Raw genomic sequence first — 27,066 nt, 5'->3', positions numbered from 1 at the left:
ATGCAATTCTTTATCTCGATTTCGAAGATGATGATTTAATGGTTTTATACAGTAATCGCCTTTTCGAAACATTTACACACGAATACCTTGAATATTTCTCGAAACGACGATCACTATATAAAACCATTAAATCGGGCGAAGTTATTCAGAATCAAGTGCCGTTTCCGCATTTACTCGCGCGATTATAGTTTCCTCGATCAAGGCTGATCGCCGTCGCGTATCGGTGATTGGCGCTTGATACCCCTTCTCTAAATATACAGATCTACAGGTACGAGGTATAGATTGATTTAGCATGTTGCAAAATCGTGGAGAATATTATCATATATATATTATTATCTCATCGAGGAATAACCTTGGATTATCGGTATCGTTTATATCGGTCAGTAAGCGAGAAATTGAAGAACAAGAGAATATTTCCATATATATATATAATTATTATATACAGCATTGTTATATACCGATTATCTCATTACATAGAGAGGGATTCGTTCGATAACGATGGAAAGATTTTTTACGCGAAAACTTCAGATTTTTCGATAGCGGGGATATCCGATAGAAGGGAGACGTAACGTAATTGGAAGATTAACCGTGATTCGTCGGAGGAACGAAATCCAGAGAGAGACTGGTCTATCGTGTATCGCGATAGGTAGTATCGTTATCACCGGAAGATAGCCATCGTTCCAAGACAACAAGGTTTTGTGTTCTCGGTTCTAGTATCGCGTGAACCGTCGAGCCAGCGAAAATTCGATCCCGCCGATTTCCAAGCTGCGGATAGGCAGAATGCCGTCTCGAGGCGATCCCCGGCGGTCGTCTTCCTTCTTCGATCCGATTTGTCGCGTATCGTAACCGCGTTTCTGCCTTCTCCCGATCGAGCCCTCGAGCACGATACGAAACACTGATCGGTTTCAACAAAGAGATAAAACGAAGCAAGAAAACTCGAGGGAAGAAGAAGAAGAAGAAGAAGAGAGGAGCGTTCGAGGCCGATCTCTCTCGGCATAGAAAAAGGAAGAATCGAAAAGAAAGGAACACATCGAGCCTCTCCACCACTTTACACCACCACCGATAAAAAAAGAACGCGCGCGGCCGAAGAGAGGGAGGAGGAGCGAAAGAAAGGAAAAAGAAGAAGGTGGTCGAGAAGTGGGGGAAGTAAAATCGGGCCAAAGTTTTATTTCGTCGTGCTCGTTGGGAGCGAGTAACGGGAAGAAGAAGAGGAGGAGGAGGAGGAGGAGAGTGGTGGCGCGGCGCCGGCGTTTCGTGGCGGCGTAAAAAAAATTGTGGAGAAGGAACGAGATCGATCCCGAAACCGGTCGGATGATCGCGCCACGTGTCGTGCACCACCCGATCGTCAGGATGCCCGATAATGAATCCGGTCGTTGCACCGAGTGGACGGTGGCCAAACAACCCTACTCCACCACTCTCTACGACCATCGATCGCCCTCCACTCTCCCTTCCTGCCGATTCGCTCGAACCGCGCCGATCCAACAACCCCTCCCGATTAACCATTACTCCCCCCCTTACCATCAAGCATCTCCCAACCTTGTTGCGACACCTTATCACGCTACCCTTCCATGCGTGGAACCACCAACGTCCGTCGAGCGGTTGCAATGCGGTCAGAATACGGGGAAGAATTGCCAATTGGGTCCGGTCGACGTGGAGGATCTGGCCCTGTACTTCGAGCCCGAGAAGTCGCAGACCGGTTGCCCGGTCTATCATCGGCCATCGATCTCGAACTCGAATTTTCGTCGGCCGGCAAGATCGATCAACAACAATCCTACGGCCGAGTTATCGACGAGGGACCAGCAACAGTTCAACATTAAGCTTGCTCAATTGTGTGCCGAATGTGATTGGCTCGGCCAATTTTGCAACACCTGTCCCCAACAGCAGTACGCTTTTTGCACGGAGGAACGATGGCTCGAATGCCCGGCGAGCGACCGTTGCCCCCTGTACGCCGACGACGACGTTGCCTACCCCTATGGGCAAAACCCGGTTCTGCCACCGTGCGTCTACGAGGATTTGCAAAACGGGTATTGCCGATACGGGTGTAACGACGAGGACGGCCAGATTCTCGAGGATTATTTGTAAGTGTTCGGTCGATAAAAAAGAAAAAGAGAAAGAATCGCCTTGGAGAAAACGAGTATCGCCTCTTCCTCCCGGTAAATAATTCTTCGAGATGGAGAATTTAATTTCTGTTTCGTTAGAAAATAGACGGATAATATTAGCGATTATCGAGAATATTCTTGGAAGGAGGTGGTAACGTAGTCGATAAGAATGCTTGATCGTTTCGAAGGGAGTTGTAGCAAAGAGGCTAAATGTTTGTGGTAAAAATATTTCCAAGAAGTGGAGAAAAGTGGCGGTGTTCGAAGGTCGTTTTTGTAGATGAGATAACAACCGTATTCGAGATAGTCGAGACGTGACAACACGTATTCGATGTAAATCTCACCTTTCGCCCGATATTTATACGTCATTCCATTTCTATATCTCGTCTCGTACAGACGGTTTATTTAACCGTCACCACGTTTTAAACGGGATAGTCGATGAAACGGAATGCAATTTTACGATCGAGCGTCGAGATATTTCCATAATTCTTTTCAGGGTCGCGACTTTTACCTTAGCGATCGTTGTTTTTATAGCTTCATAGCTTATTCAATCGTTACGCAATGTAGGATGAAAAAAAATTCATCCGCTCGAGGAAAAGAATATTGTTAAAGATATCGTTGTTAGAAAACGGTAGTCGAGTTAATTGGCGCAAAGTTGTCTTTTAGGAGGATTTTTTCTTTTTTTTTTTTTCACATTGCAGGAGCAACGAGAAGAGGAAGGAGAAGTCTCGTGATGCGGCAAGATACCGTCGAAGCAAAGAGACGGACATTTTCACGGATCTAGCTGCCGCTCTTCCCGTAACACCGGAACAAGCAGCTCATTTAGATAAGGCCAGTGTGATGAGACTTGCCATCGCCTATCTTAAAGTGCGCTCGGTGGTCGACTGCGGTGAGTGTTGAACAATTTCCTCCCGATGACGATTACGAATTAAAAGCCGAGCAAATTCTCATTCGTGGTAATTTTCAGTTCCAGGCCCGATGACCAAGTCCGAGACGTTGAATCAAATGGACGAATTATTCTCCAAAGCTCTAAATGGATTCATGTTGGTGCTTTCCAGCGATGGAAACATGATCTACCTGTCAGAGAATGTGAGCGATTATCTTGGCATTTCCCAGGTGAGTTTCCCGGTGAAACGAAAAAAAAAGTATTTTATGATGGAAAGTAGAGGGATGGAAAATGGAGAGGAGGGGCAAAACACGATTCCTTTGTTCGATCATTCCGTTCTCATTCTTGTTCCAGATGGATATGATGGGTCAAAGCGTGTACGAATACAGCCATCCGTGCGACCACGAGGAATTGCGGGAATGCCTGTCCTCGAAACCGCCCGAGAACAGCGAGAAACGTGCTTGCAGTTTTTTCTTACGGCTCAAGTGTACATTGACCAGCAAAGGAAGGAAGGTCAATCTAAAAAGCGCTTCCTACAAGGTAGAAAACTTTTTCAACGCGGCTTTCATTCGTTGGAGCCACGTCGTGAATAAATAAAACGAAACGATCGTTCCGTTCGCAATGTTAATCGTTATGCAACTTTTTCTTTTGTCCCACGACAGGTGATTCATTGCACCGGTAGATTAACGTATATCCGCGACCCGGTGTCGAATTCGTCGGAGAACGACGACGCGAAGAATAAAAAGGACGACGAGGGAAACGAAGGAGACAACACTGGAGCCTCGTTGGTGCTTCTCGGATGTCCCATACCGCATCCTAGCAACATCGAGATACCGCTGGGACGTCACACTTTCCTCTCGAAGCATAGCCTCAGCATGAAATTCACGTACGCCGACGAAAAGTGAGTACATTTACAGGTCGTGACTAGGTGAAATGAGATAATGTTCGAGCGTAAAAAGAAAAAAAAAAAAAAATGTTTTTCCGTTAGGTTGGCTGAATATCTGGGTTGGAGCAGCGAGGAGTTAGTGGGACAATCCGTTTTCGAGTTCTATCACGCCCTCGACAATTTGGCTCTGGATAAATCTTTTAAATCACGTGAGTAAAAGCCAATTGACGGCCATTTGAATAAACGCGATCGTTCACGGCTCGTTCTCTATTTTAGAAGCGAGCCACTTCTATGTTTCGCTTGCGGTTGTGTATAAATGTTTTCGCTTCTGTTAATTTCGTAACCGTTCGTTCAAAAACATTTTTTCTTTTTAACGATTTAAAAATTAATAAGGAAAAAATTTCTCCTAAGCTCATTTGGATTGTAAAATCTTGCATTTGTGACCTGATTTTCGACGCGGCCCCCTTCTCATCGCGATGTTATTCATCTAATCTACGCGAGATGACGTGTATCGATCGACACAGCTGCGACGAGAAGAAAAAGAAAGACGAGTTGTAGGCGTTTTCGACGAGAGGAATTCGTCGATCGGAATTCTATGATCTTTATGTCGGGTGAACAACGCGATAAAACGATTTCAAGAGCAACAATTTATTAAAAATATTTTTTTATTGTTTCCCTTATTTTTCTTTCTTTCTTCTTCTTCTTCTTCTTCTTCTTCTTCTTCTTCTTTTCTCTCTCTCTCAATTAAATACCGTAGTTACTTTTCATTACAAATTTTCTTTATACAATCCATGTTTTTCTACCAAGTTTTTCTACCGTCTCGCCACAGATACGCGGTCGGCATTTCGTGATCGGACCTAATCTTTCTTTCCATCTCTCGATTTACGAGAAGGGATCACACGCGTTCCACTCCTCCTGCGAATCGCGATAAGAAAAGGTTCTAGAAGAACCTTCTAGTTCCACGCGCATCATCCTCGATAAACTGGCTCACCGAACGATGTAAGAATTTCACTCGTCGAACAATCTTAGTTTCATTCCACTTTGACGAAAGAAAATTTCGCCTAGCGATTCAGAGGATATCGATAATGACGACGCGAAACGAGTCATCGTGACACCGTTTTAAAATTTCACCCGATTACGTGCGAGAGATTGGCAATTCCTTGGCGAATCTTTCGTCATCCAGGATACGTTGTTGCGTGCGCAGTTTCGATGAACGACGAAATATATATAAAACCCCCCCTCGAAATCGCGTGGAGCGATTCAAAGAGTCGGTGATTAAAATCTGTTTCGCGTTGTTTCAGTGTTCAGCAAGGGTCAATGCGAGACGGTCGCCTACAGATTTCTCGGGAAACGCGGAGGATACGCTTGGGTCGTGACGCAAGCCACCCTAATTCACTGTTCCAAGCAGCAAAAACCGTTGTCCGTCGTCTGTGTGAATTACGTTCTAAGGTAGGATCAATCCATCTTTCATCACGTCCCCCCTGCATGAGCGTGTGTCCACGGAGTATCTTCCACTCCCTGCTTATTTCTGTGCATGCCGTGTAATTATTGTGAACGAATAATTTTTGCAGTCTGTCTCAAACGAGGGAGAGTATATTCTCGAAAGAATTTCGATCCCACTTTGGAGGGATCGTTGAACTAAAATGCGTACAAATTTTACGATCTGTCTCTCGATCGAGAAAAAAAAAAAAAAAAGCCAGGTATCTTTTTTCTCGAATCTTCTCTCTCTCTCTCTCTCTCTCTCTCTCTCTCTCTCTCTCTCTCTCTCTCTCTTCTTCCCCTCTGAATAACAAAACAAATATCGCGTATACTTCAACGAAAGAAACGAAAGTTCAAACGGCTTCGAAAACGCCTTCAGTTTATTTATCCTCTCCAACAAGACGATCACACGACACCTATTTTTCGTTCACCGAACTCTTTTAGCTAAAGTGAACGATCATCGCCGCTAATCACGCAAGGTAAGTGCTCTTCGTGTTTTTTTTTTTTTTTTCCCCGTACGCTTGCATGCAGATCCCTCTTATCGATCCAATGAATCCAATGCTCGTTTCTCTCTTTCTCTCTTTCTCCTCCTCCCAGCCCTTCGTTTACGGAAGATACTTCTGACCAGCACCGCCTTTTCCGCGTTTTACGAGGCGGATTTATCTTGCCAAAGTAGGCAAGATTCTACCCCATCGAGATCTTCTACGCCCTCCCTTTTCACGTTTTGACCTGTGCTATAGGGCACACAAGTGACGCAACGTTTAGCAATCGCAACGAGCATCTCCGGAACTTGCGTCAGATATCTTCAGAAACGCGTTTTAAACGCAGCACACGTTACGCGTCGTGCGAATTCTAGTAGCGCAGTTCGCGTAAATTACGCGTTTTTCCGCGAAACGTAGAAGAGCGGTGTTAGCTGGTCAACGATAATAATTGTGACGCAATATATGCTCGTAAGAGCTGGCAATGTACTAACACTGTTGTACGTAGGACATCTTCTCGATTGTAACAAGTGTTCAAGAAAAAATTATTTCATTGATTTTTACGTATATGTATTTTTTTATCGCGACGAATGCGAAAAAATTGCAAAGAATACTTAGTATTCTTGGTATGTCTTGGCTATTAATTTTTTCATTAGAAATTTTCTCAACATAGATACACTTTTATAAAAAAAATTTAATCTACGTGTTACGTCTTACGTCGTTCATTAAAAAAAAAAATAGCAAAAGTATTCGCTACGTTTATGAATAATTTATTTACGTTTGAGAAGATTTTGCATCGAGAATCGCGAAGCGTGTCGGTTCAAATGGTAAAAAGTTTAAAAGGTAAAAACAATTTTGACCAATTATCATCAATCGGTAACACGAAGTAAAAAGAGCAGGAGAACTATTAAACTCTGTTTAACCGGTCAAACAAACACGCGCCACGGTATTCGGTCATCGGGAAACAAATAAAACGGCTACCGTTTCTTCCATCCCGCCTTTATCCCCACGATAATTTCGAGTCGATGCCATCCCCTCCCCGCCTCTCGACCCCCCACTTCTTGCGTAACACGCGTCGAAAGGGTCCAACCCTCGGAAGAAGTAAGCAAGATGATCGTCGAGCAAGCGGAATCTTTTGCCCCACATAAAAAAAAAAAAAGACATCCCTCTTTGTCCCTTGCCCCTAAGGAGGGGCTCCTCCTATAGTTCAGTCGAGCCGAGGGTTGCCTTCCTAGATTTCGTACTCCTTTCTCTTTCGAATTTTCCTTCTGGATCCTTTTTCTTTCTTTCTTTTTTTTCTTCTCCTCTTTTTTCTCTCTCGCTGAATCTTCCGGATTTAGTTTATTGCTCCCTTACGGGGATCGATTTCGGTTTATCGTCGTGGGGAAAATTCGAAATCGATGCGGTTATAAGGTTATACCCCGAGGAAGGGAAACGGGCGAGGATAAACGATATAAGGGTTCTCCCTCCCTCTTCTCCTCGTTTCGAGCCGAACAAGATAACTCGACGACGGTTTATTGCATAGATGGCCGTTGCGGCCAAAACGTTGTGTACGAATCGGAACGTGCCAAATTTTTTTCACGCGCCAACACGCGTTTCGCAACGCTGTAAGCCATCGTAATTATGAAACGTGCGGTGTACGTGTGTGAGGCTTGACATTTTTTTCTTCTCTTTCTTTTTTCTTTTCTCCTTTTAACCGAAACGAAAGAACGATCAGCTCTCTTTTTGTACGCTTCGCTTCGAGAAATGGGGAGCAAGAGCTTCGTTTCGTTGGGATGAAAAGAAAGAAAGGAAGGGTGGGTTTTGAGGAAAGGGCACGTGAAATTTTCGAAGCGTATACCGTGCTTGGGAGGGGTGAGAGGGGAGGCGTGCAACGCTTTCCTTCGCTATCTTGCATCGATTTTCGCGGGCCTTGTCACGAGGTACAAGGTCGACTGTTTTGCCTAAAGTCGGATTTCAATTTCTCGTTGCCCTCGTGGAAGGCTCGTTTATTCTCGGTTGAAAAGGCGAGATGTTCGGTGATGTACGAGATATTGGCATGGAAAATACGACAGGTAGAAAATCGAGGAAATATTAGTCTTATAAAGGGAAGCGGTAAAGTGTCAAGCTGAATCAAGCTTTAAATTTTCCATTTTATTTCAGAGGTGTTAAGTTTAACAACAAGAGATATCAATAATAATGCTCGCACCGCATCTTTGTGCCGATTCCAAACAATGCACGGGTCCAAACTAAAAGAAATACGACGCTTTATATATTAATTTACAAGCAATTTTCCCATCTCTCTTTTCTCAAAAATCTTCCATCTTCTCTTCTCGCCGATACTTTTCGTATTTACTTTCAGCCTCTTCGGATTTTGTTCATTGCCCGCCGGCCAATGCCCTTCCTTCTCCCATTATACGAAACTTTCAACCTCCAATAATCGTAAAACGGGTGAGAGGAGGGAAGATCAGGTAGAGAGAATAGATCAGGTAGTAATTCGTTGTTCACAAAATTGTTCACGAATAATAACAGGAGAACAGGAGAGTGGAGAATTTCAGAGGCCGAGAGAAGCGTCTCGAGAAATTCTGGGGAGTACAAGTCGGGTCGAGAGGAGAGGGGGGGAAGAAAGAAAGAAAGAAAGAAAGAAAGAAAGAAAAAAGGATGGGTCGTTTCGTCCGGTTCCGTGACGAGAGAGTGAAAGCGAAGGGCAAGAGGCAGAGAGCTGGACTCGTCTCGCGGCGCTTGCGCGACTTGCGTATTCCCGCGGCTCTTCCATCGTTTTAACCGTCGCGTTCCCTCCTTCTCCCCCTCCATCCCCCTGCTTCTCCTCCGCGGTCGTCGATACTGCTCTTGTTCGCCCAGTGTCAGTTGGCGCGACCCCGAACGAAAGTGAGAGCGGTTCGTCGAAGGGGAGAAAGTCGGGCGGCGCGCAAACTCGGTCGCCCGCGGCTCTCCCTTCGCCACCATAGGAGGGACAATCCCAACAATCCTACGACGAACGCGACTTCGAATCCGTAAGAACGAACTAGTTATCTCCGGTCGAGATAGACGCGAGGGAGGACGCGCTCTCACCTCTCTCACCGTGTAACCGACTAGCTAATTCTCGAATCGAATCTTCTGAATAAGTTACGAAGGGGGGTAGAGGGGGGTTGTGCCGTCGTAGTTGATACACGATTCGTCGAGGATCGATGCATCCTCGAGGCAGCCTATCGCGCACCCGATGCTTCTCAATGAAAAGCAGTGTCGACTGGTTCTCGGGAGGAGAGAACTGAACGAGCGAGCGTCCGCTGAGCGGGAAGTCGCTCTTTGTCCGAAGACGTCCGTTTGAATATAAGAAAAAAAAAGAGAAAAAAGGAAAACCGGAAGTGTCTCGATATTCTTGACGGGTATTCTTAAGTGGCCGAAAAAAAGAGAAATTTTTTAGAAATTATAATAGAGAGGAGTAAGTTTTGGGGATTTATCGGATTGAGAGAGGATGGTGTGTGAGAATTGTAAATGAGCAGAGAGCAGAGAAATTTTCAATTGGTGGTCGGAAGGCTATTTCGAGGCTCTTTGCTTCGTTCGATTCGATGCGAATGTACGAGTTTTTAAGTTGAAATTTCTCAGGAAGAGTGTGTTTATGGTGTTGGCGGAAATCCGCTTGTTTATCGGTGTTGATAAATCGTACAATGCGTTGGCAATCGACGGGACGAAATTGACAGAATCTAGAACGTGACCGTTTAGGAAGGGAAACAGAAGTTGGAAGTAATCGTGTTACGAAGAGGGACGCAATGTTGTGCGTATTCGCGCGCGGGTACACGAGGTCGGGTGGTGGTGGTCACACGATAGCAAAACTAGATCCTCCTTCTTGCTCGAGCGCTAACGTGGCTAACGTTACCGCGCGATCCTAATGGATATTCAAGTTTCTCGACTATACTGTACGAACCCTGTGGGAAGCGAGACTTCCTGTGCCCGGAAGCTTGTCGGAAAGAATAGGATCTTCTAGCACATCCTGACGCGTGGGCAAACGCATTGTTGAGTCGAATAATTTAGATCGTATAATTTTCCACTTTGCTTTTAATCATTTGATCTGCTCGAAACAGCATTCCTCAGAATCTTAAATCGACGAAAACAAATCGGTTGGGAAATTTTTCGAAAGTTGATCGAATTTCTTACGATACCATCTCACGTACCGTACACACGAATTCTTTCAGTGTGCGTACGCTTTAGCCTCTCTGATAATAATCTCCCGCCTTTATCAACGAGATAAAATTGACGCAAGCAAGGTCTGATGAAAACAAGAGTTTAACTCGTTATAACTTAACCCTTTCAACGTTGCGCATTGTTATATGCGTGACTGTGCTAACATGTGCTTGTTATTTTTCCACCAGACGTTTCTCGGTCGATAAAAAAGAATTTCTGCTTCCAAGAAAATTAATCTTCGAGGAATAAAGAAAAGATCGAGCATCCATGATCTCGATTCGACGATCATATCCGATCAAGCGTTTGTTAAATCGTTTTTCTTTCTTCTTATTTTTTGATTCTTTCTCTCTCGTGCGCCTCGATGCGAAACAACGCGCGTCGCGCGCAGGGCGACCTCCTCTCTCCGTTTGCTTCTCGTCTCGTCTCTTGTATCATCGATGGTTAAAACTTCCAAATAGGAAGCTAACAATACGCACGTGTTATGCAACACTTTGTAAGATAAGGTTTACACGGTAAATCAGCGGCGTAGATGTACGCGTATCGATCATATTTTCGTCACGTGCTCGGAACAACCGAATTGGCCGATCCTTTTTTATTTCCCTTTTCATCGCCCAGTTTTTCTTCGCTGTGCAATGCTGTGGAAAGCGTGTGTGTATCACTGACGGATCAGCATCGTCAGTTTTATCATTAACGTCAGTTGCAACACTTTCGATTCCCTTCCTTTCCAAAAAAAAAGAGAAAAAAAAATGATAAAAATTGTTCACGTATTCTTCTTTATGTACCGCGTTATATACCGATTACAGTGCACCTGTGTTTGCTGTGTTTCACGGTGTAAAAAAAAAAAAATAAATAAAATAAAAAATAAAAAGCGATCCAGATAAAGTTTCTTTCCGTGTGAAAAGCTAAATTTCATTGGCGAAGAAAGGAAAAAAAAAAAAAAGAAGACACGATGTCGATAAGTTTTTAACCCAAAAGATGTTCGCGTTTTCGCGGGCACGGAGGAGGCGAGATTCTCGTGGCGCGTCACGCGAGCGGCCTTGACTGTCAGCCGGCTCTCGATTGCATAAGGATCGTTTTCAGTGACAATAGGAGTGGCCCCCCGACGCGAAACTCCTCGCGATAGATCCGATCCATATCGATCGATCGACCTATTACTAAATTGAACACCGGACACCGCGTTCTTTTTTTTTTTTTTTTTTTCAATCATCCAAATTGGAGAGAAATTACGTCGTTCGTTCCTCTCTGTTCGGTCGAGCTGCGTGTCGGTTGCGATCGCTTTATCATCCGAGATCGCGGGATTGAAGAGCGAGAGAAAGAAAAAAAAAAAAATCCATCGACTCTCTCCCGACCGCAAATTGATGATTCGTCGACTCGCTCGAGAGGTTGTAATATATCCTGTCGAGTCACGTAAATTTCCATCAATTTCTTATCTCTCAAGAAAGACCTTGCCGCCGCGATTCACGATCCGTGCACGTTATTGGTCAACGATGGTCACATATAATATAATCGTGTTCGCGCACGATGTATCCGATATCTCGATTCGTTACGAGCCGGTAATAATGAATTCCTCTGACTGATTTTGAAACGGATTCAAGTGTCTGTTCCAGGAATTTGTTGTTGCGTCGGACGATCTTGGATAATAGCGTCGTGGAAAAAAAAAAGAAAAGGAAAGAAGAAGAAGAAGAAAAATAAACGAGTTTAAATTTTAACCGGGCAATTGGCGAGAGAAATTCCGGAAGCCGTTTAAAGGAACACAGGGAAAGAGAGAGAAAGAGCGACTCACATTTCTATCGGACTCGTTCCCCCTTTTCAACCGTTTAAGTTTAAGCAAGCTGCACAATTGCCGGTAGCTTATATAACCGACGTTAGAGCTTAAACGAATACGGTAAACACGACACAGCTCCGTCTCGCTCGGTGATAGAGAACTATTCAAATAAATCTATTCGTAGACTAAGCTAACAATGTGTGTATATTAGAAACAACGTAGTCGGACTAGAATCTTTCGTGCACGAGAGGGAGGAGGATGGGTCTCGAACGATACACGATAAGAGAGAGAGAGGGAGGGAGGGAGGGAGAGGGAGAGGGAGAAGGAGGAAGGGAGGGAGAGCAAAAAGGCGAGCACTATCTCGCGGAAACCGATGACGCGAGCGATCAGCGGCGAGAGCGAGTTCGCTAGCTCGGATTAGCTAGCGCCTCGTGACACACATTTTAGTATTGGCGAACGAGTGACTGATTTCGCGCGTGCCATCCAGAGGGAGGGATATATTCGTGCGCAGTATTAACGGTCGGGTCGCGGCAACAACGGGACGGCGAAATCGAATGATCGTTTGGGGAGGAGGGGAAGCGGCCGATTCAAGTTTTCGATACAAAAGTTGATTCCGCCTGTCAGTGATTCCGAGTCGGGTGCGTGCGAGTTGCGTGGTGAACGTCAGTTCTGCCTTCCTTAGTGGGTTCTATCTACTACCATCCGCTCTAAACAACAATTTCGTTCGATTCTATCTCGTTTCAATTCTCCCTCCGAATTTTTCTTATCTCGAAGAGAGGAAAAATATTTGGGGATCGGTAGGATATTTTCACTAAGGAAGGCAGAATTGTCATTCGTTTAATAATAGATTGCGTCACGGTTTACGTGGGGAATTCGTCACGGTTAAGCGCACGTGCTCGCGCATCGTTTCGAGTTTTTCCCCGGTCTCGAAACTTGGACGGAGCGAGCAACGGAGTTATCACAGAGGGAGAGGATGGACGTTGCGAGGAAGTAAACGTACATCTACGGGGGATAAGGATTTTTAACAGAGGAGGATTTTCAAAGAAGAACGAGAAGGCAAGAGGAAGGAAGGATTAAGAAGAGATGCGAGAAGGCGATTCGATTGATACGTGGATCGAGAGCAAGGCCAAAGTGCACCGAAATAGTTGACGGTAGCTTACAAAGGGCTATTAATATTTAATTCGATTCGTCACTCGAATTTTCTCACAGGGACGAAGTTTTAAACGGCGTTAATAACGGTGTCGATAACGGAAAATCGTAATCGTCCACGATTTAGGTTAAGAACGGTGGATGATGGTGGATTCTATTGATCTAGGTCGTTGTAGCTCATCTTTCGTAACTTATCTTATGTATCTCGTTACCAAATTTTACGAAGCAACGATACGAAGAAGGTTTCGATAGATTCGTCTTCTTTCGAACATCCATTTTTTTTTTCTTTTTTCTTTTTTCTTATGTGTATATAGATTAATATTGTTTACAAGGAAAATGGAATCTCTAAAGCTTTGTTCACATTCCACATTTCGTATTGTAATACGTAGTATTATCAAACTAGATGAGTTTCGATAGGAACCAGGTTACACGCTTAAGGTTCAACACGATTTACGTTATCGTTCGGTTTCCAACACATTGCGCAATACGCATCACTGGCACCGGTTAATATTTTTAACTTTAACGCCGACAGTCCGTCGAGCTTCTTCTAATTTTATAGCCGCATGAAATTTAATAATTTACGATCAACAACCTCGATGATGGGGAAAAAAAAAAAAAAAAAAAAAAAAGAACTCTCTTTCATTTAAACGACTCGTTTCGTTTTAACGTAACAGGAATCCTCCTGATCCGGGGAAAAAATCGAACGATTGTCCTTCGCCAATTTCTTTCGTTCCGACCAAATAATTACTATTCTAATTTTTATCCGTTATTAAACCTATCCGCCAAATCGGGACCGCGTTGAGTCGAGTTGAAATTTTTGAAAGGAAAGAAATCGTTGAAATCACCTTCGGATATGATCAATCGAATGATCATTTTGGTGGAGCATAATTTCCAAGTTTCCTTCCATCCTAAATTAATAAATTGTCCAGCCAATAACCGAAGAGCGACCGATCAAATATAGATGGATCGGTATTCAGTCGGACATGGACGATTGGAATCGCGTGTCGAGCGTGCGCGCAAGTTCGACGTCCTCGATTAAGCGTTCTACGCGGGCTGGGTATTTTTAAATTCACTGTGATCGCCGCGATATATACCCCGTGCGTGCTCGAATAAAGTTTCGTTCCCTCGCGGGATCCTCGGGCAGCGAAATAGACGCCGTTTCGTTTGTAAATATACTAAATGCGATATCCTAATCAATCTGCAACTCCTCTTCAAACCTTACTCGGATTTCCCTCTATCGCGAGTTCAATCGCGAAGAGAGGAGTTTTTGGATAAAGGCTTATCACGATGCGCGTAAAGATAAATACGAAATACGTGTGGTAAACATTGACGCAGGCTATGGTCGAAACGTCTTTGACGAGCACTTGGGTAAATAGCCAAGTTCTCGATATTGGTGTGCAGAGATCGATAGAATCGTTCGAAGCATCGATTTCGTGAAGGGCCATAAAAGGGGAGAGCCCTATCTCGTCCCCTAACCTGGATTAGCCTCGCTTTAGGGGAAGCCAATTTCGTTTCTTTCCACGACAAGGAAGATCGAGGAGGGTGTAACTCGAAGCAACGGGGGAATAAGAGACGTGGATTTGTGCAGGATGTGGAGAATGGTGGTATAAAAAATTGTAGAGAAGGGAGTGAAAAAAAGGAAACGGGGTCGAGGAAGTGACACGCAAAGAATCTACGCAAAAGCCTGCTACGCGAAAACGTAGCAAGAGGAGGACTAGAGTATTTTCGTTTCCACCGAAAAACATCTCCTCCTCCCTCCTCCTCCTCCTCCTCCCTCTTGTTTGTTTGGTTACTCCACTCTCCACCCACGTGTTTGTCACAGTTCCTCCCTTCTTCCTTCGTCACCATCCTATTTTTTCTTTTCTTTTCTTTTTTTTTTTTTTATTTCTCGCTCACGCATTTTCCTCCTCCTTTTCGATCCAGTTTCACTTTTCGTTTTCCTCCTCCTCGATTGAGCAAGAACATATCCGGACCAATGGGGAGGCGAGGCGAGTAGTCACGGTTTATCGAAACGCGTTTCCTTCCTCTTTCTCTCTCACCGTCGCGATCTTACATCGTACATTTCGTAACGAGGTAAGGTTTATCTTCGCTTGGCCAGATAATCTGTCGCATTACACCGCGTGTCACGTCACGTCGCGCCGCGCCGCGATGCCCAACCACGCTGCTCCGGCAAAAAAACATTCTTTTTTTCGCGGCAGTCGTTCTCTCGTCTCTCTATCGTGAACCGCCGATTCGATCTCGTCGTCGTCGTATTCCATTTTAACAATCGAACGAAACCGCGAAAGCGTGTACAGATATATATATATATATGAATGATATATGAACATGAATATGAATTGTTGACTAAGAATTTGGGTAAGAATTAAGAGGTCGAGGTTAGAAATTGATGAAATTTTTCGAAAAGAATACGTTTCGAGGTGTATATATATATATATATATTCGTGATCGAGGCGAGGATATAGGAGTTGATGAACTTTTTCGAGAAGAACGAGGCACGTGGTGTCGGGTTCGTTGGAATCTTTTTCGTTTACTTACTCGATTTAGTGGGAGGAAACGGAAGATTCACACGGGAAAGTGACGCGAGTTTGAATAATAAAATTGGACGATGAAACAGGTAACGATCGTGACGCGAACGATTTTCATTATTATTCGCGCGTCAATAAGCGTCCGTTTTCTCATTACCTACAATCTCGTTCTTTTTCGCGTTTTATCGTTTAATAAATGTCGTCGTTAACGCGACCTTTCTTCTTTTTTTTTTTTTTTATACACCTAACGTAGAGACACGCGTGATAAATATTCAAATCGCAATTCAAATCTATGTGCAATTATAATCCGAATTCCATACGTGCTTCGTTATTATTTATTTCGTATTGCGAGCGTGTAATACGCGAGTGAAAACGAGAGAATAACGTTGCGTGAAATTCGTCTGCAAATGTCTCTCGTCACGTGGTTCTGGTTTAGATTGGATATAGATTCGACATCGAAAGGGCTATTTTACGTTCACACGTATTTATATCTACACGTTTCCTAATAATCGTCTGGAAGGAAGAAATATTTCGATTCGCTACACCGGTTCCCTTCGATACGTAGCTGCACATACTTTCCTCATTTTCGTTCGGTTAAATTACATGTTTTCTAGCATTTATCGAAAAGACAGCCCGTGTATTACTCATGTTGGACAGGTTGTTAAAAAAAAAAAAAAAAAAAAAGAAAGAAAGAAAAATTGTAAAACGCAAAATAAGCGATCCTCGATGTATTATTATTAGCTACATATTCGTCGCTGTTCAATAGTTCATAAAAACCGATCGGCGTGATCGCTCGTCGTCTGCCAGTTATCGGTCAGATATCGCGAGCATCGTCGTACGATTGTGTCACGCAACAGAGAGAGAGAGAGAGAGAGAGCGAGCGAGCGAGCGAGCGAGCGAGCGAGCGACGGAATAAGAGGTGAGGGAACGATCGAAAGACGAGCACGGCGACGAAATCGCGGATCGAATATGGGTGAATGGAGAGTGTGGCTGGTCGCGGCGACGCACACGAGCGCCGCGGCAAGCGCAGGGCGCGCGATCCTCGAGCGAGCGAGCGAGCGAGCGAAGCCAGTGCGAGTGCAACGTTTCTCCCGCTAGTGTCAGTGCCAGTGCCAATCGTGCGCCATTCCTACCGTTTGCCGGAAGACGAGACAGGCGTCCAGAGATCGCGTGCCTCTCCCCCTCTCTTTTTTTTTTACTTCCTTCTCGTTCCACTCGTCTACGTACACGCGTTTCGAACGGAACGATGATCGTTTGACGGTCGAGGATCACTGGATTCGAGGAATGGACTGATATATCGAACGAATATATATATATATATATATGTACATAGATATCGGTCGAAACGTCTGTTTTTCTTGAACAAAAGGTGTTGTCGGGACGATGGATATTTAGGAAAGCGTCGTCAAACGTTGAACGAGATTGGTTGGATATTTGTTCGGCGAAACGGTTAAGGTTAAAAACTTGATGTATACGCTATATTATACGCTATTATACGCCGTTTTCTCTCGGTTGTTGGATGGACGCGGAGACGGGACGCGGAGACGAGACGAGACGAAACGCGAGAGAGAGAATGACGCGAGTCCACGGATCGTACGATCGATCAATTTTCAACCAGGGAGGGTAGCTCTGGTAGGCAACAAGCAGCAGCGTGGCTTGTATCGTTACATAACTTCGACGCACTCGGTTATTCGAACGGCAAAACCACTGACAAACACACATACACACGGCGGGGGGACAGCGTGTAATTTTCTTCCCATGCTCGCGAAACCGGACACTACCACACACCACTAGTTTCTTTTCCACTTCGTTACGTCCCCTCTCCCCTCCCTCCCTCTCTCTCTCCCTCCCCACCTCGCTACGTAAACAAGTTCGCGTTTCCTTCTTTAATCGCCCTACCGATTTTCGACCGTGGAGACGTGTCAGGAAGAGAGGCTCGGTTTCTTGTATCTCGGCCAAAAAAGTCTCTCTCTTTCGGCATCGTGGTGAAACGTCATTCTCAACTACTCGCGCGGGGTAACAGGAAGTTGTTGTCGCGTTGTTTGTTTCCGTTTCAAGGGCAGTACGCCCGTAAGCGAGGAAGGATCGGATTCGAAACGGCGAGGTTTTTCGTTCGTCGATCGTGTGCTTTTTCGATCGGTGCCAAACGGACGACGAGAAGGCGGACGGCCTCCCTTTTTTCTCAGGGCGAGGAGGAGGCCCCCGAGAACGAGGCAAAGGCCGCCCAAGAAGAACGCGTGTCGACTGTGATTCGTGCCAAAATCGTTGGGAAACTCGCGCGACGCTCTCCGCTCTCTTCTCTCGTCCCGGACTCTTTTCGTGGCTCTCCCCCCCCTCCTCGTTATCGACATATCGTGGATAATCGAAAAGAAAAAGAAAAAGTAGGAGGAGGAGGAGGAGGAGAATGAGACGATGATCGCGAGACACGTGGGCGGGAAATTTTGAGGGAGGAGAACGGAAGAATAGGCGGAAGAATGGGAAAACAAGCAGCAAGGGTGGGGAGGAAGGGGCTTACCAGATGGGCAGATCGGTGGAAAGAGGGGATTGATCCCACGTGCTCGATTGCACAAGTAACCCGGCGGTCGGCCGTCACTCTATTTTTAACAATACCGGCCGCATATTTAACTCGCACCTAACTCAACCTAATCTCTCTCTCTCTCTCTCTCTCTCTCTTTCCTTCCTTCCTTCTCGACGCGTTTCGTCGTTTCAACGGTGATTCCCTTTTTTTTTTTCCCCTCTTCGTTCTCGCTCAGTTATCGAAATCGAAAATCGGTCGACGAGGATTTTGGATCGTCGAGAAAGAGAACCAATCCCCCCCTCTCTCTCCCTCTCCCTCTCCCTCCTCCCCTCCCTCTCCCTTCCCCTCCCCTCCCCTTCCTTCCTTCCTCGGAGGTATCGCTCATATCTCGCGGGTCGACAACACGTTGTCGCGAAGCGTACGAGGTCGCGCCGTTTATTTTCCTACTTGAGCGGCTCGGCAGAATTCATCTCGCTCGCCAACAACACTCGGAGAAACGGTCGAAGACGAACGACCGTTGGCCCAACTAAAAATAAGCCCCGCTCGAAGCCGCGTTTTTTTCTCGTGCTACTACGTGCCGTTATGCAAGTCGATTCGCGAACTCGCGCCCGCTCGAGAGGAGAGGAGAGGAGAGGAGAGGAGAGGAGGGGGAAGGACCGAAGAAGCGAGGTATGGAGGAGATTCTCCAACCGCAGAATTGTTTCGACGAATCGGAAGGAGGGCGGACTCTCCTCTTCTCCTCGAACTTGGCCAAACTTTCCAAGACCGAGTTTCCAAAGACCGTTCGATCGATCGAGATTCTCGCTCGTGATTTGCACGCAGCCACGAGGCGGCTGCAACCCAAGCTCCTGCCGTTCCACGTTTGGGGTCCCGCTGGTCAATTTGCGACAATTACCGAGCCGTTGCGACTGGTTAAAGTTAGTTAGTGCTCGGCTCGGTCTACACGATGCGCAACCTAAGCGCGAATATCGTCAGACTTTTCTCTCACCGTTTTCACGCTTCCTTCTCTCTCTCTCTCTCACTCACTCACTTTCGTCGAGTTTAACTTTCGGTGTTTAAACTCGCAACGTGTCCCATATCCCATGTACGATCTATCACAGGCAAGTTAATATTGGAAATTGCGTTTTCGCGTCTTTCGTCCTAATTTCTTTCCTTATTCGTGGCGATATAATATCCGTGACGACGATGAACGAGTTGTCGTTCGTGAAAATTTATTATTCGTGGCCCTGTTCACCGAGATTACGCCGCGCTGACGTTCGATGGGCCGTTTCAAGCAGCCTTAACCTTCGCGATAACCTGTATCGAAAACGGAATATCGAGCGATTCGAACTCCAGTTCGGCTCTGATGCATTTCGACCGATTCTTCTCGACCCAACAATTTTTAATTCTTCGTCTCGAACGAAGCTTTCGCTCGACCTCGTCGCGAATTCGTTTATTTATTATTCGAACGGGGACTAACTTTATCGAAAAGATGGCGAAATTCACAATCGGATCGCACGAAGATAGGGGAAAGTTAAGGGGGAAGAACAGGTTAAGGCGGGTCACTAATCCCTTCGAGTAATCAAGATTTGGAAATGAACGATTCGGTATTTTGGCAGACGGGTTAACCACGCTACTCTTTGGATTAGGTACGATAAATAAACGTGGTCGAGAAAGGCCATAAAATGTGACCGTGGTAATGGCAAGCTCGAGCTAGCCGACCTCGATCCAGTGCCAGTCGATGCTCGAATCGGGAGAGGGAGAATTTTCATTGAGGGAACTCGATCGGTCGGATAACGAAACTAGTTTCGTTACTCTCGATCGAACGACGCACGCCGTTTCGCGGCCGATCGAACGGCGCGTAATAATTGTTACGTAAGGAAGAGGGAGGGGGAGAATCGTAAGTTAAAAAACCGTGGCCACGCTGTCGAGGGTCAGGACCCGCGCGCGAGAAGAGGGGCGGAGGGGGGAGACGTTCGTTGGTGCGCTCGTTTAAAGTAGGCCGTCCAAGACGCGAGCTTCGTCTCAGTCGTCCATTCAACCTGTTCGCGATTCGGCGATACACACCGGCCAACCCACTAATCTCCTCTTCCATACCTTCTCCCTTTCTCGTTTTCTTTTTCCCTCGTTTCAACAACCATTCCAATTTCTTCTCCTCCACTCGACTCGAATCTCTCTCTCTCTCTCTCGATCTGAGCCTATTCTCAAAGAGAATCAAAAAGATTAAGCCTGGAGGAGAAGAATTGGATTGGGGAGAGAGTTGATCGCGCGGGGGTGTGGCCAGTTTCCACCAAGGTAGGATTTCTGCTTTCAGCGGTGTGGAACGCGAGGATGAGGTGTACAGCGCGCGTCAGCTCGCAGCACGTGACACCGAGAAGGCCGTGAAGCCGGAGGAGGCGGCCGCCGATCCCATCCTCGTCGAGCCACTGCTCGCGACCAAGCTTCGCCTCCGCGTCCAAGTGAACAACAACAACAACAACAACAACAATAACAAGAGTAACAACAACAATAAGGTGGAAGAAGCGAGGTTGGACGGAAAGGAGGAACCTGGATTCTCGGAGCCTGGTATCGGCTCGTTCGATCGCGCGAAACCGTTGACGGTGACCAGCTCGACTTTCCGCGCTGCGGACAACAAGGCGAGGAGGGCTGTTGTCCAGGCTCAGGACGGCTCGCGGAAGGATAACACCTTCCCGAGACCGGTCCAATCAACGGAGAAATCGTTCGTCGGTGTTCAAGCATTGAAACAATCCCTCGAGGAGTCGATCAAGGAGAACAACCAGCCGAAAAAGAAGCAACAGTGTCGCCAGCAGTCGGCTGCTGGCCGTGCTCCGTTCGAGTTCCAGGTAAAATTATATATAGTTAGTTTATAAATACAATTTCGGCGGGATGTAATTTTTACGCGACGAACGAACGATCGATGTTTTTAGGGTAAACCCGCGCTGGAATACGATCCGGAGACCGCTGTTCGCCAGGACAGACCGCACGTGGTTACCAGACACCTGTTCGCTTCGATTGCAGCGCAGCAACAGCAGGAACAGCAGATCACTTGCAGACCACCGCCACAAACAGCGACTGCGAGTATCTTCGCACCTCGTACCGAGGACATGAACAAAGGCTTCTTGACTTTCAGCGAGGATCATCCAGGCCTTACGAGTGGGTGTCGTTTTCCCTCTCTCTCTCTCTCTCTCTCTCTCTCTCTCTCGTCCCCCATCTTGGAAAAATTTCTCCCCGATTCGCGACAACGTATAATCGTTCGACAAATTCTCTCGTTAATAACACAGTGCGAAATTCGAAACGAATATTTTGCTTTCCGATTAGGAAGGAGAAGGGAATTTCGATAGGGAAGCAAAGATTCAAGAGAATCGAAAAATGGTGATATCGATTCACACAATTCCTTTCCACGAAGGAAACAAAATTGTCGAACGATTTATCGTTCTCGTTTCGCGCCGAACAAAGCGACTTCTTTTCCTTCTCTCTCCCCTCGACTCGTTGTTCGTCGTCGACGTCGGGTTTTTGAAAAATATTTCCCTCACCCGAAATGTTGCTGCAGTGCTGAAGGACGAGCCGGAGGATCTAACGCATCTGGCGCCTACACCTGGCGACGTGTGCGTCCCCCTCGAGGACACGCCTTTCCTCTCGGAAATGCTCGACGAGTTTATCCTGAGCAGCGACAATTATTGCCCCCTGCTCAGCCCGGGCGGAGCCTTGGCCCCCGAATTGCGATCCACGGACTTCGGCGACCCCCTCAAGGACGCCGAGTTAGGCGACACCCCGAGGAGCAAGGATCTGGGGGAGTCGTTGGCCGACAGCGACCCGTTCATGTACGGCGACTCGCCGAGCAGCCCTTGCAGCATCGATCCCACCGCCGTTTCACCCCAGCTCACCAAGTATCGTCAAGTGAGTCGTCGATCAAAAATTTCGAGGGGATTTTTCTTATTCTTCTCTTTGATTCGAATCGAAATTACCACGATTATGCGTGTTTTATTTTACGTTTTCATCTTGTTTTTCTTTCTTTCTTTCTTTCTTTCCCCTCCCCCCCACCCCTCTGTTTTCTTCTCCTCGCAGAGCCCGGAAAGAAGTATAGACTCGTTGGGCAGCCCGACCGGTGGCAGCGGTGCCGACGGTCTGTCGGAAGACGAGATGTTGATGTTGGGATTGAACGACAGCATAGCCGACGACGAGTTGGAGTTGAGGGCTCCTTACATACCCATGTCGGATCAGGACGAGGCGTTGGATCTGCTTATCAGCAACGACATGGTGATGTGGAGCCCGCCCCAGACGACGGATCAGAAAAACGGTTTGAAATGGTATGAAATGGAAAGCGCTCGAAATAAGAAACTTAAGGAGGGGGATGAGAAAAACCTATTTTTTTTTTTTTTTTTTGAAAACGTTTGCGCGTGCTCAACTTGTAGGATGTTGGCGGAGAAGGAGCAACGAACGTCGGATTCTAGTTTGGCACAGCTTTTAAAAACGGATCAGGTCGTCTCGAGAAAGTACAACGACCACGGTGGGGGTTTGGTGAATCCGGTTCAAGTTCTCGGCCAAATCCCTAGAAAAAGTGAGTGGTGTTCTCTTTTTATTTATTTCATTCAACCGTTGTAGCGCAGCTTGTGCGTGTGTGGGGATTCAAAGGTGCGTTGTGTGTAATAATGAAAATATAGTCTGCGATTCGCGCGACTTACGCCCTCTTCTCTTTGTGTCCTCTCCCAGATATGAATCTAGATAACTGCCATTGGTCCTCCAAATTGGACAGACCAACGAAGCGTATTCACACTGCCTCGATAGACGTAGGAAACGACAATAAACGTATCAAATGCGACGAGTCCGCGAAACGCAGCTGCCATCTGGGACTGGAGGATCACCTTTTGACCAAACCAACACAACAGCAGCAACAACAGTCTTCGAGGAAATGCTCGTCCAACCTCGGCAATAGTCAACTGCTGCGCCGCTTGGTGTCGCATCAAAATTCCGCTCTGCGAAATAATAATTTCGCGAACGAAACGTTGGAGGGCGCAGCGAACGGGCGGCAGAATCGGACAGACTCGGAGCTGGATGTGGTGGTGCAGGACGGCGGTGAGGGGGATGGCGGCGGTGGCGACAACAGCGATGGCGGCGGAAGAAGAAACGACGAGGCGAACGAGAGCGGAAGAAGGTGTGGTCGGAACGGCGTAGAGAACGGCGACACGATCGGTCAGCGGAATCCAGCGTGCAACAGCGTGCTAATGAATCTCCTGGTGTCCGGCTGCGACGTGAGTGCGGGATACGTTTGCTTCGCGAAACCGAAGCCCTCAAAGAGCATAGCGAGCACGTGAACCGGCCCCTCGATCGCACCTTCGAACTCGCGATCGTTTCACTTTCGATATTGCCTTTGGAACGATTTTGTCCCCTTTCGTGGGTCATGCGAAAAATCGCGTCCCTCGGCTCGAGCGTTGGCCGCCTCCATCTTTTATTTAACACCGCGTCGCGATGCCAATCCGACCGACCGTCCATCGATCTCAACGTCCGAACGTGTCCTCTGCGTGTTTGATCGTTGATCTTTTTTTTTTTTTTCTTCTTTCTTCTCTTCAACCAATGCCTCGCGAGTAGTGGTTCAACGGTCAAGGCCGATCGAACGGTAAAGGATCAACTTACGGTGTTAGCAGTTCTCTAGAATACGATATCCTCGAAACGCGTTCATATTTCGCAATGCGGACAACGATGGATTTTACACGAGTTTTCTAGGAAAGTACGATATTCGAGTAGTCGTAATATTATGGTTACGCAGAGAGAGAGAGTGAGTGAGTGAGTGAGTGAGTGAGTGAGTGTGTGAGTGAGTGAGAGAGAGAGAGAGTGAGTGAGTGAGTGAGAGAAAGGGAGGGAGGGAGAGAGAAAGATCGAGCGAACGAGGGATCCAAGAGCGAGAGAGGAGTTTTTAAGAGAGTATTTTATCGGTGGAGAGTATTCGAAAAGTACAAAAGAAAAGAAAGAAAGAAAGAAAGAAAGAAAGAAAAGAGTCGGAAACGAAGATGTCGACGAAGATATATAGATGAGATGAGATAGATAGACAGAGATGATAATCTTTTTAAGAAGTAGGAGAAACTTGTTAGGCGATGTAAAATTCGCTCGATCGTAAAAGCTGTTTTAACGTCACGTTATGTATTCTACTTCAAAGTATATGAAATTGTTGATTGAAGAATTGTCCAAATACATTGAACATTTGAACATCGAATCATCTGAACTGCTGCGTTTCGTTTCCTCCTTTCTTCTTCATCCTTAACGTTCCAATCGCACCCCCCCCCCCAAACCCCCCATTTTTGGTTGTTCACCGAGAAAAGGGGTCGCGTCTCTATCCCCTTTCGATGATCATGTTGCATCCTTGGTTTATTATTATAATAACGCTGCTGAATCCACTTGTTGAATATATATATATATATGTATATATATATATACGTGCACAGCAAGGGAACACTGTACGCCAGCGAATAACTCTCTTGCTGTTAAATCGTAAACGAGCAGTAACAAGGAAGCAATCGATCGTTATCGATGGCATTATTAGATTATTAAATTTTTTTTTTCCTCTTCTTTTCTCTTTCTTTTCTTTTCTTTTTTTTTTTTTTTGGTTTTTTTTCCTCTTTACATTTGTAAAACGTAGTGGTAATAATAAATTAGAGATTATTAAATTTTCAAAGATTATTGGATCGATTGCCTTCCGAGTAGTGAAAACTACATTTTTGAACGTTCATGTACGTAGCGAGATAAATGACATCGCGAAATAACGATTCTTTAATTCATCATTTCGAATAAACGATAGGAAACGATGGTTTTATATTTTTTTTTTTACAACTCATTTATGATTTATCAATATATATATATATACACACCATTTATTATTATTATTATATAGAAAAAATATATCGTTTAATTAAGAGAATTAATTCGCGTTTATATATCAGCCTCGAACGAATCTGTTTTTCGTCAAATATTAAAATCTTTGATCGATGAAACGATTGTATGCGCACGAGTAGACGCGAAAGAAACGTATGAGCATCTTGACGAAATCGCACTTAAAAGAAAACTGATCTCCCAATTTCCTGGTCTTTCGAAACGCAGCAGCCCTCGTTTAAAAAAAAAAAAATATATATATATATATAAAACACAACGTGCTCGTGGGAGGGCCGAGGTTGATGCGTCACGAACGGTGATGCTTCGAGCTGAAATAAAAAAACTCTGTGACGTAACTCACTGGTTTCATTGACGAAACCATCCGTCAAATATCACTAACCGCATCCTTGTGCAATCAGTATCGCCTCTCCTCCTGTCGAGGAATCGATTAAAATAGCGAGAAGCATCGCGCCACGACGTTTAACGACGCATTAAATCAAAAAAAAAAAAAATAAATAAATAAATAAAATGCAGAACAAAGATGATAATATGATCGATTCTAAAGGTTGTTCAGGAAAACTTGATGGAGTCGCGGAACGTGCCCACGATGTACCCGAAAAGCCTGATGTCCCCGCTCTCTGTGAACCTGGACAATCATCAAATGGTGCCCCAATGCCCGGACTCGAGAGGATCATCCGGCTCGTCGTACGACCAACTGAGCCCAGCCACGAGGAAACACGAGATATCCAACAACGCGTTCATAAACGGGGCAGGATCGATAGTGTCGTCCCCTTCCTCGCCGATCATGCCGTTCGACACGTTCGATTACGAGACGAGTATGTCGGTGAGCGGATTGCTCCAGGTCGAGCCCGATCTTTTTGGAACTCTGCTCGATCGAAACCTCGTGTAAAACCGTGCTCGTGATTAGAGAGGGTTAGGTAAGGATTCGGTCGAGATCTGTTTGGGATACGGTTATTTCTTCGTGAAAAAAGAAAAATGAATGGAAAAATAGTTGCAATATAGAAGGGCGTGAGTAAAAAAAGAAAGAAAGGCAGAATGAGATGCCAAAGCGACTTTTTTTTTTTTTTTTTTTTTTTTAGGTATACTTGATAAACATGATTCGGGACAGTTGTTTCTTTTCTATTCGATCGTGCGAGTATCCGAATTCAAAATATTGTATATCGATATTTTTTCATTGGTATAATTATGCTAAATAACGTTATAAAACATGCCGTATTCGATCCAGCGATCCTAGATTTTTCATGCGAAAGTGCCAATGCATTTGTAGGGTGTTAGTGTTTAAGTATGTAGTATATAAAGTATAAAGAAAATAAGAAAGGAAAGAAAGAAAGAAAGATAGATGACGGTTCTGCGCCGTTTTGCGATAATTATATATATAACCTGACATTCGGTTGACTATAATAGAGCATAATTCCAATAATGATTTTATCTACCGTCAGATGAACAAAATATTCGAGTGGCGCGTTTCATCGATTAAGATCGGCGCGGATCGGTTAAGATAAAAAATGAGGAAGGGATAGAAAAAAAGGGATCGATTATCGTCTCTCGACGACGAGTCGAGGATTATTATTGTTGAAAGCGAGAAAAATAATTAATAAAGATAAAGAGCGGGGAATAAAGAGGGGATGAAACACGTGTAGCATTCGTTTCTATTCTATTGCAGCCGATTATATATATATGTGATATATATATATATATATATATATCGGCGATGATTCTGACGATCCGTTCGCGATAACGATAATCATATACACGTTTATTGCGAATTCTCATCGTTGTTGTTACTGTTTTTTATAGTTTTTAACGAGGCCAATCCGAGTATCAGTTGTTATTATCATATTATTATTGTATTATTATGATTTATCCACGTTTTGTGCACGTATTTTAAGAAATATTACAAATTCTAATGCAGTATATATTATATATTATATTATATATATATATATATATTTTTACTTATTCACTTACTTGATACAGCTATTGTAATCGTGTAATTTTATTACTTTAATATCACTGTATTTTTATTATTGTAACATCTATGATTATTAATCCTATCTATCTGCATTACAGTGCTGATATAGATCGATATTACCACGAGAAAAGAAAATTTATGGATAAATGAATAAATAAATAAATAAATAAATAAATAAATAAATAGTCTTTCTAATATTCTGGTTTTTTATTTAAAAAATTAAAAAAAAAAAAAACCTTGTACGTTAGAAATCTTGGATATGATGAAACGCGTCCTGAAGTTAGGCGCG

At 45.0% G+C, this 27,066-nt stretch overlaps 1 protein-coding gene across 2 annotated transcripts in view; it reads left to right on the top strand.

The window, feature by feature from the left end:
• sima (HIF-1 transcription factor component sima) overlaps window positions 1-26,974 on the top strand; it is a 29,888-nt gene extending 2,914 nt beyond the window's left edge. Inside the window, exons 1-14 of one of the 2 annotated variants that reach the window (XM_086905077.1) lie at window positions 1,211-2,078; window positions 2,798-2,985; window positions 3,064-3,212; window positions 3,337-3,522; window positions 3,645-3,883; window positions 3,971-4,077; window positions 5,170-5,317; window positions 20,238-20,766; window positions 20,851-21,076; window positions 21,474-21,820; window positions 21,989-22,230; window positions 22,336-22,481; window positions 22,634-23,172; window positions 25,350-25,834. In XM_086905077.1, coding sequence (XP_086761203.1) covers window positions 1,312-2,078; window positions 2,798-2,985; window positions 3,064-3,212; window positions 3,337-3,522; window positions 3,645-3,883; window positions 3,971-4,077; window positions 5,170-5,317; window positions 20,238-20,766; window positions 20,851-21,076; window positions 21,474-21,820; window positions 21,989-22,230; window positions 22,336-22,481; window positions 22,634-23,172; window positions 25,350-25,694 — 4,158 coding nt within the window. In that variant the 5' untranslated portion in view covers window positions 1,211-1,311 and the 3' untranslated portion in view covers window positions 25,695-25,834. Of the gene's footprint in view, window positions 1-1,210; window positions 2,079-2,797; window positions 2,986-3,063; window positions 3,213-3,336; window positions 3,523-3,644; window positions 3,884-3,970; window positions 4,078-5,169; window positions 5,318-20,237; window positions 20,767-20,850; window positions 21,077-21,473; window positions 21,821-21,988; window positions 22,231-22,335; window positions 22,482-22,633; window positions 23,173-25,349 lie in introns of those variants that run through there. The other variant, XM_086905076.1, reaches the window with a different exon arrangement.
• Window positions 26,975-27,066: the final 92 nt, after the last annotated feature.

The sequence above is a fragment of the Apis florea genome, unplaced genomic scaffold (genome assembly GCF_048593485.1).
Source record: "Apis florea isolate Af1SG1 unplaced genomic scaffold, ASM4859348v1 contig_2350_pilon, whole genome shotgun sequence".
In the NCBI taxonomy this organism is placed as follows: domain Eukaryota; kingdom Metazoa; phylum Arthropoda; class Insecta; order Hymenoptera; family Apidae; genus Apis; species Apis florea.
This window is presented reverse-complemented; position numbering and strand designations above follow the sequence as displayed.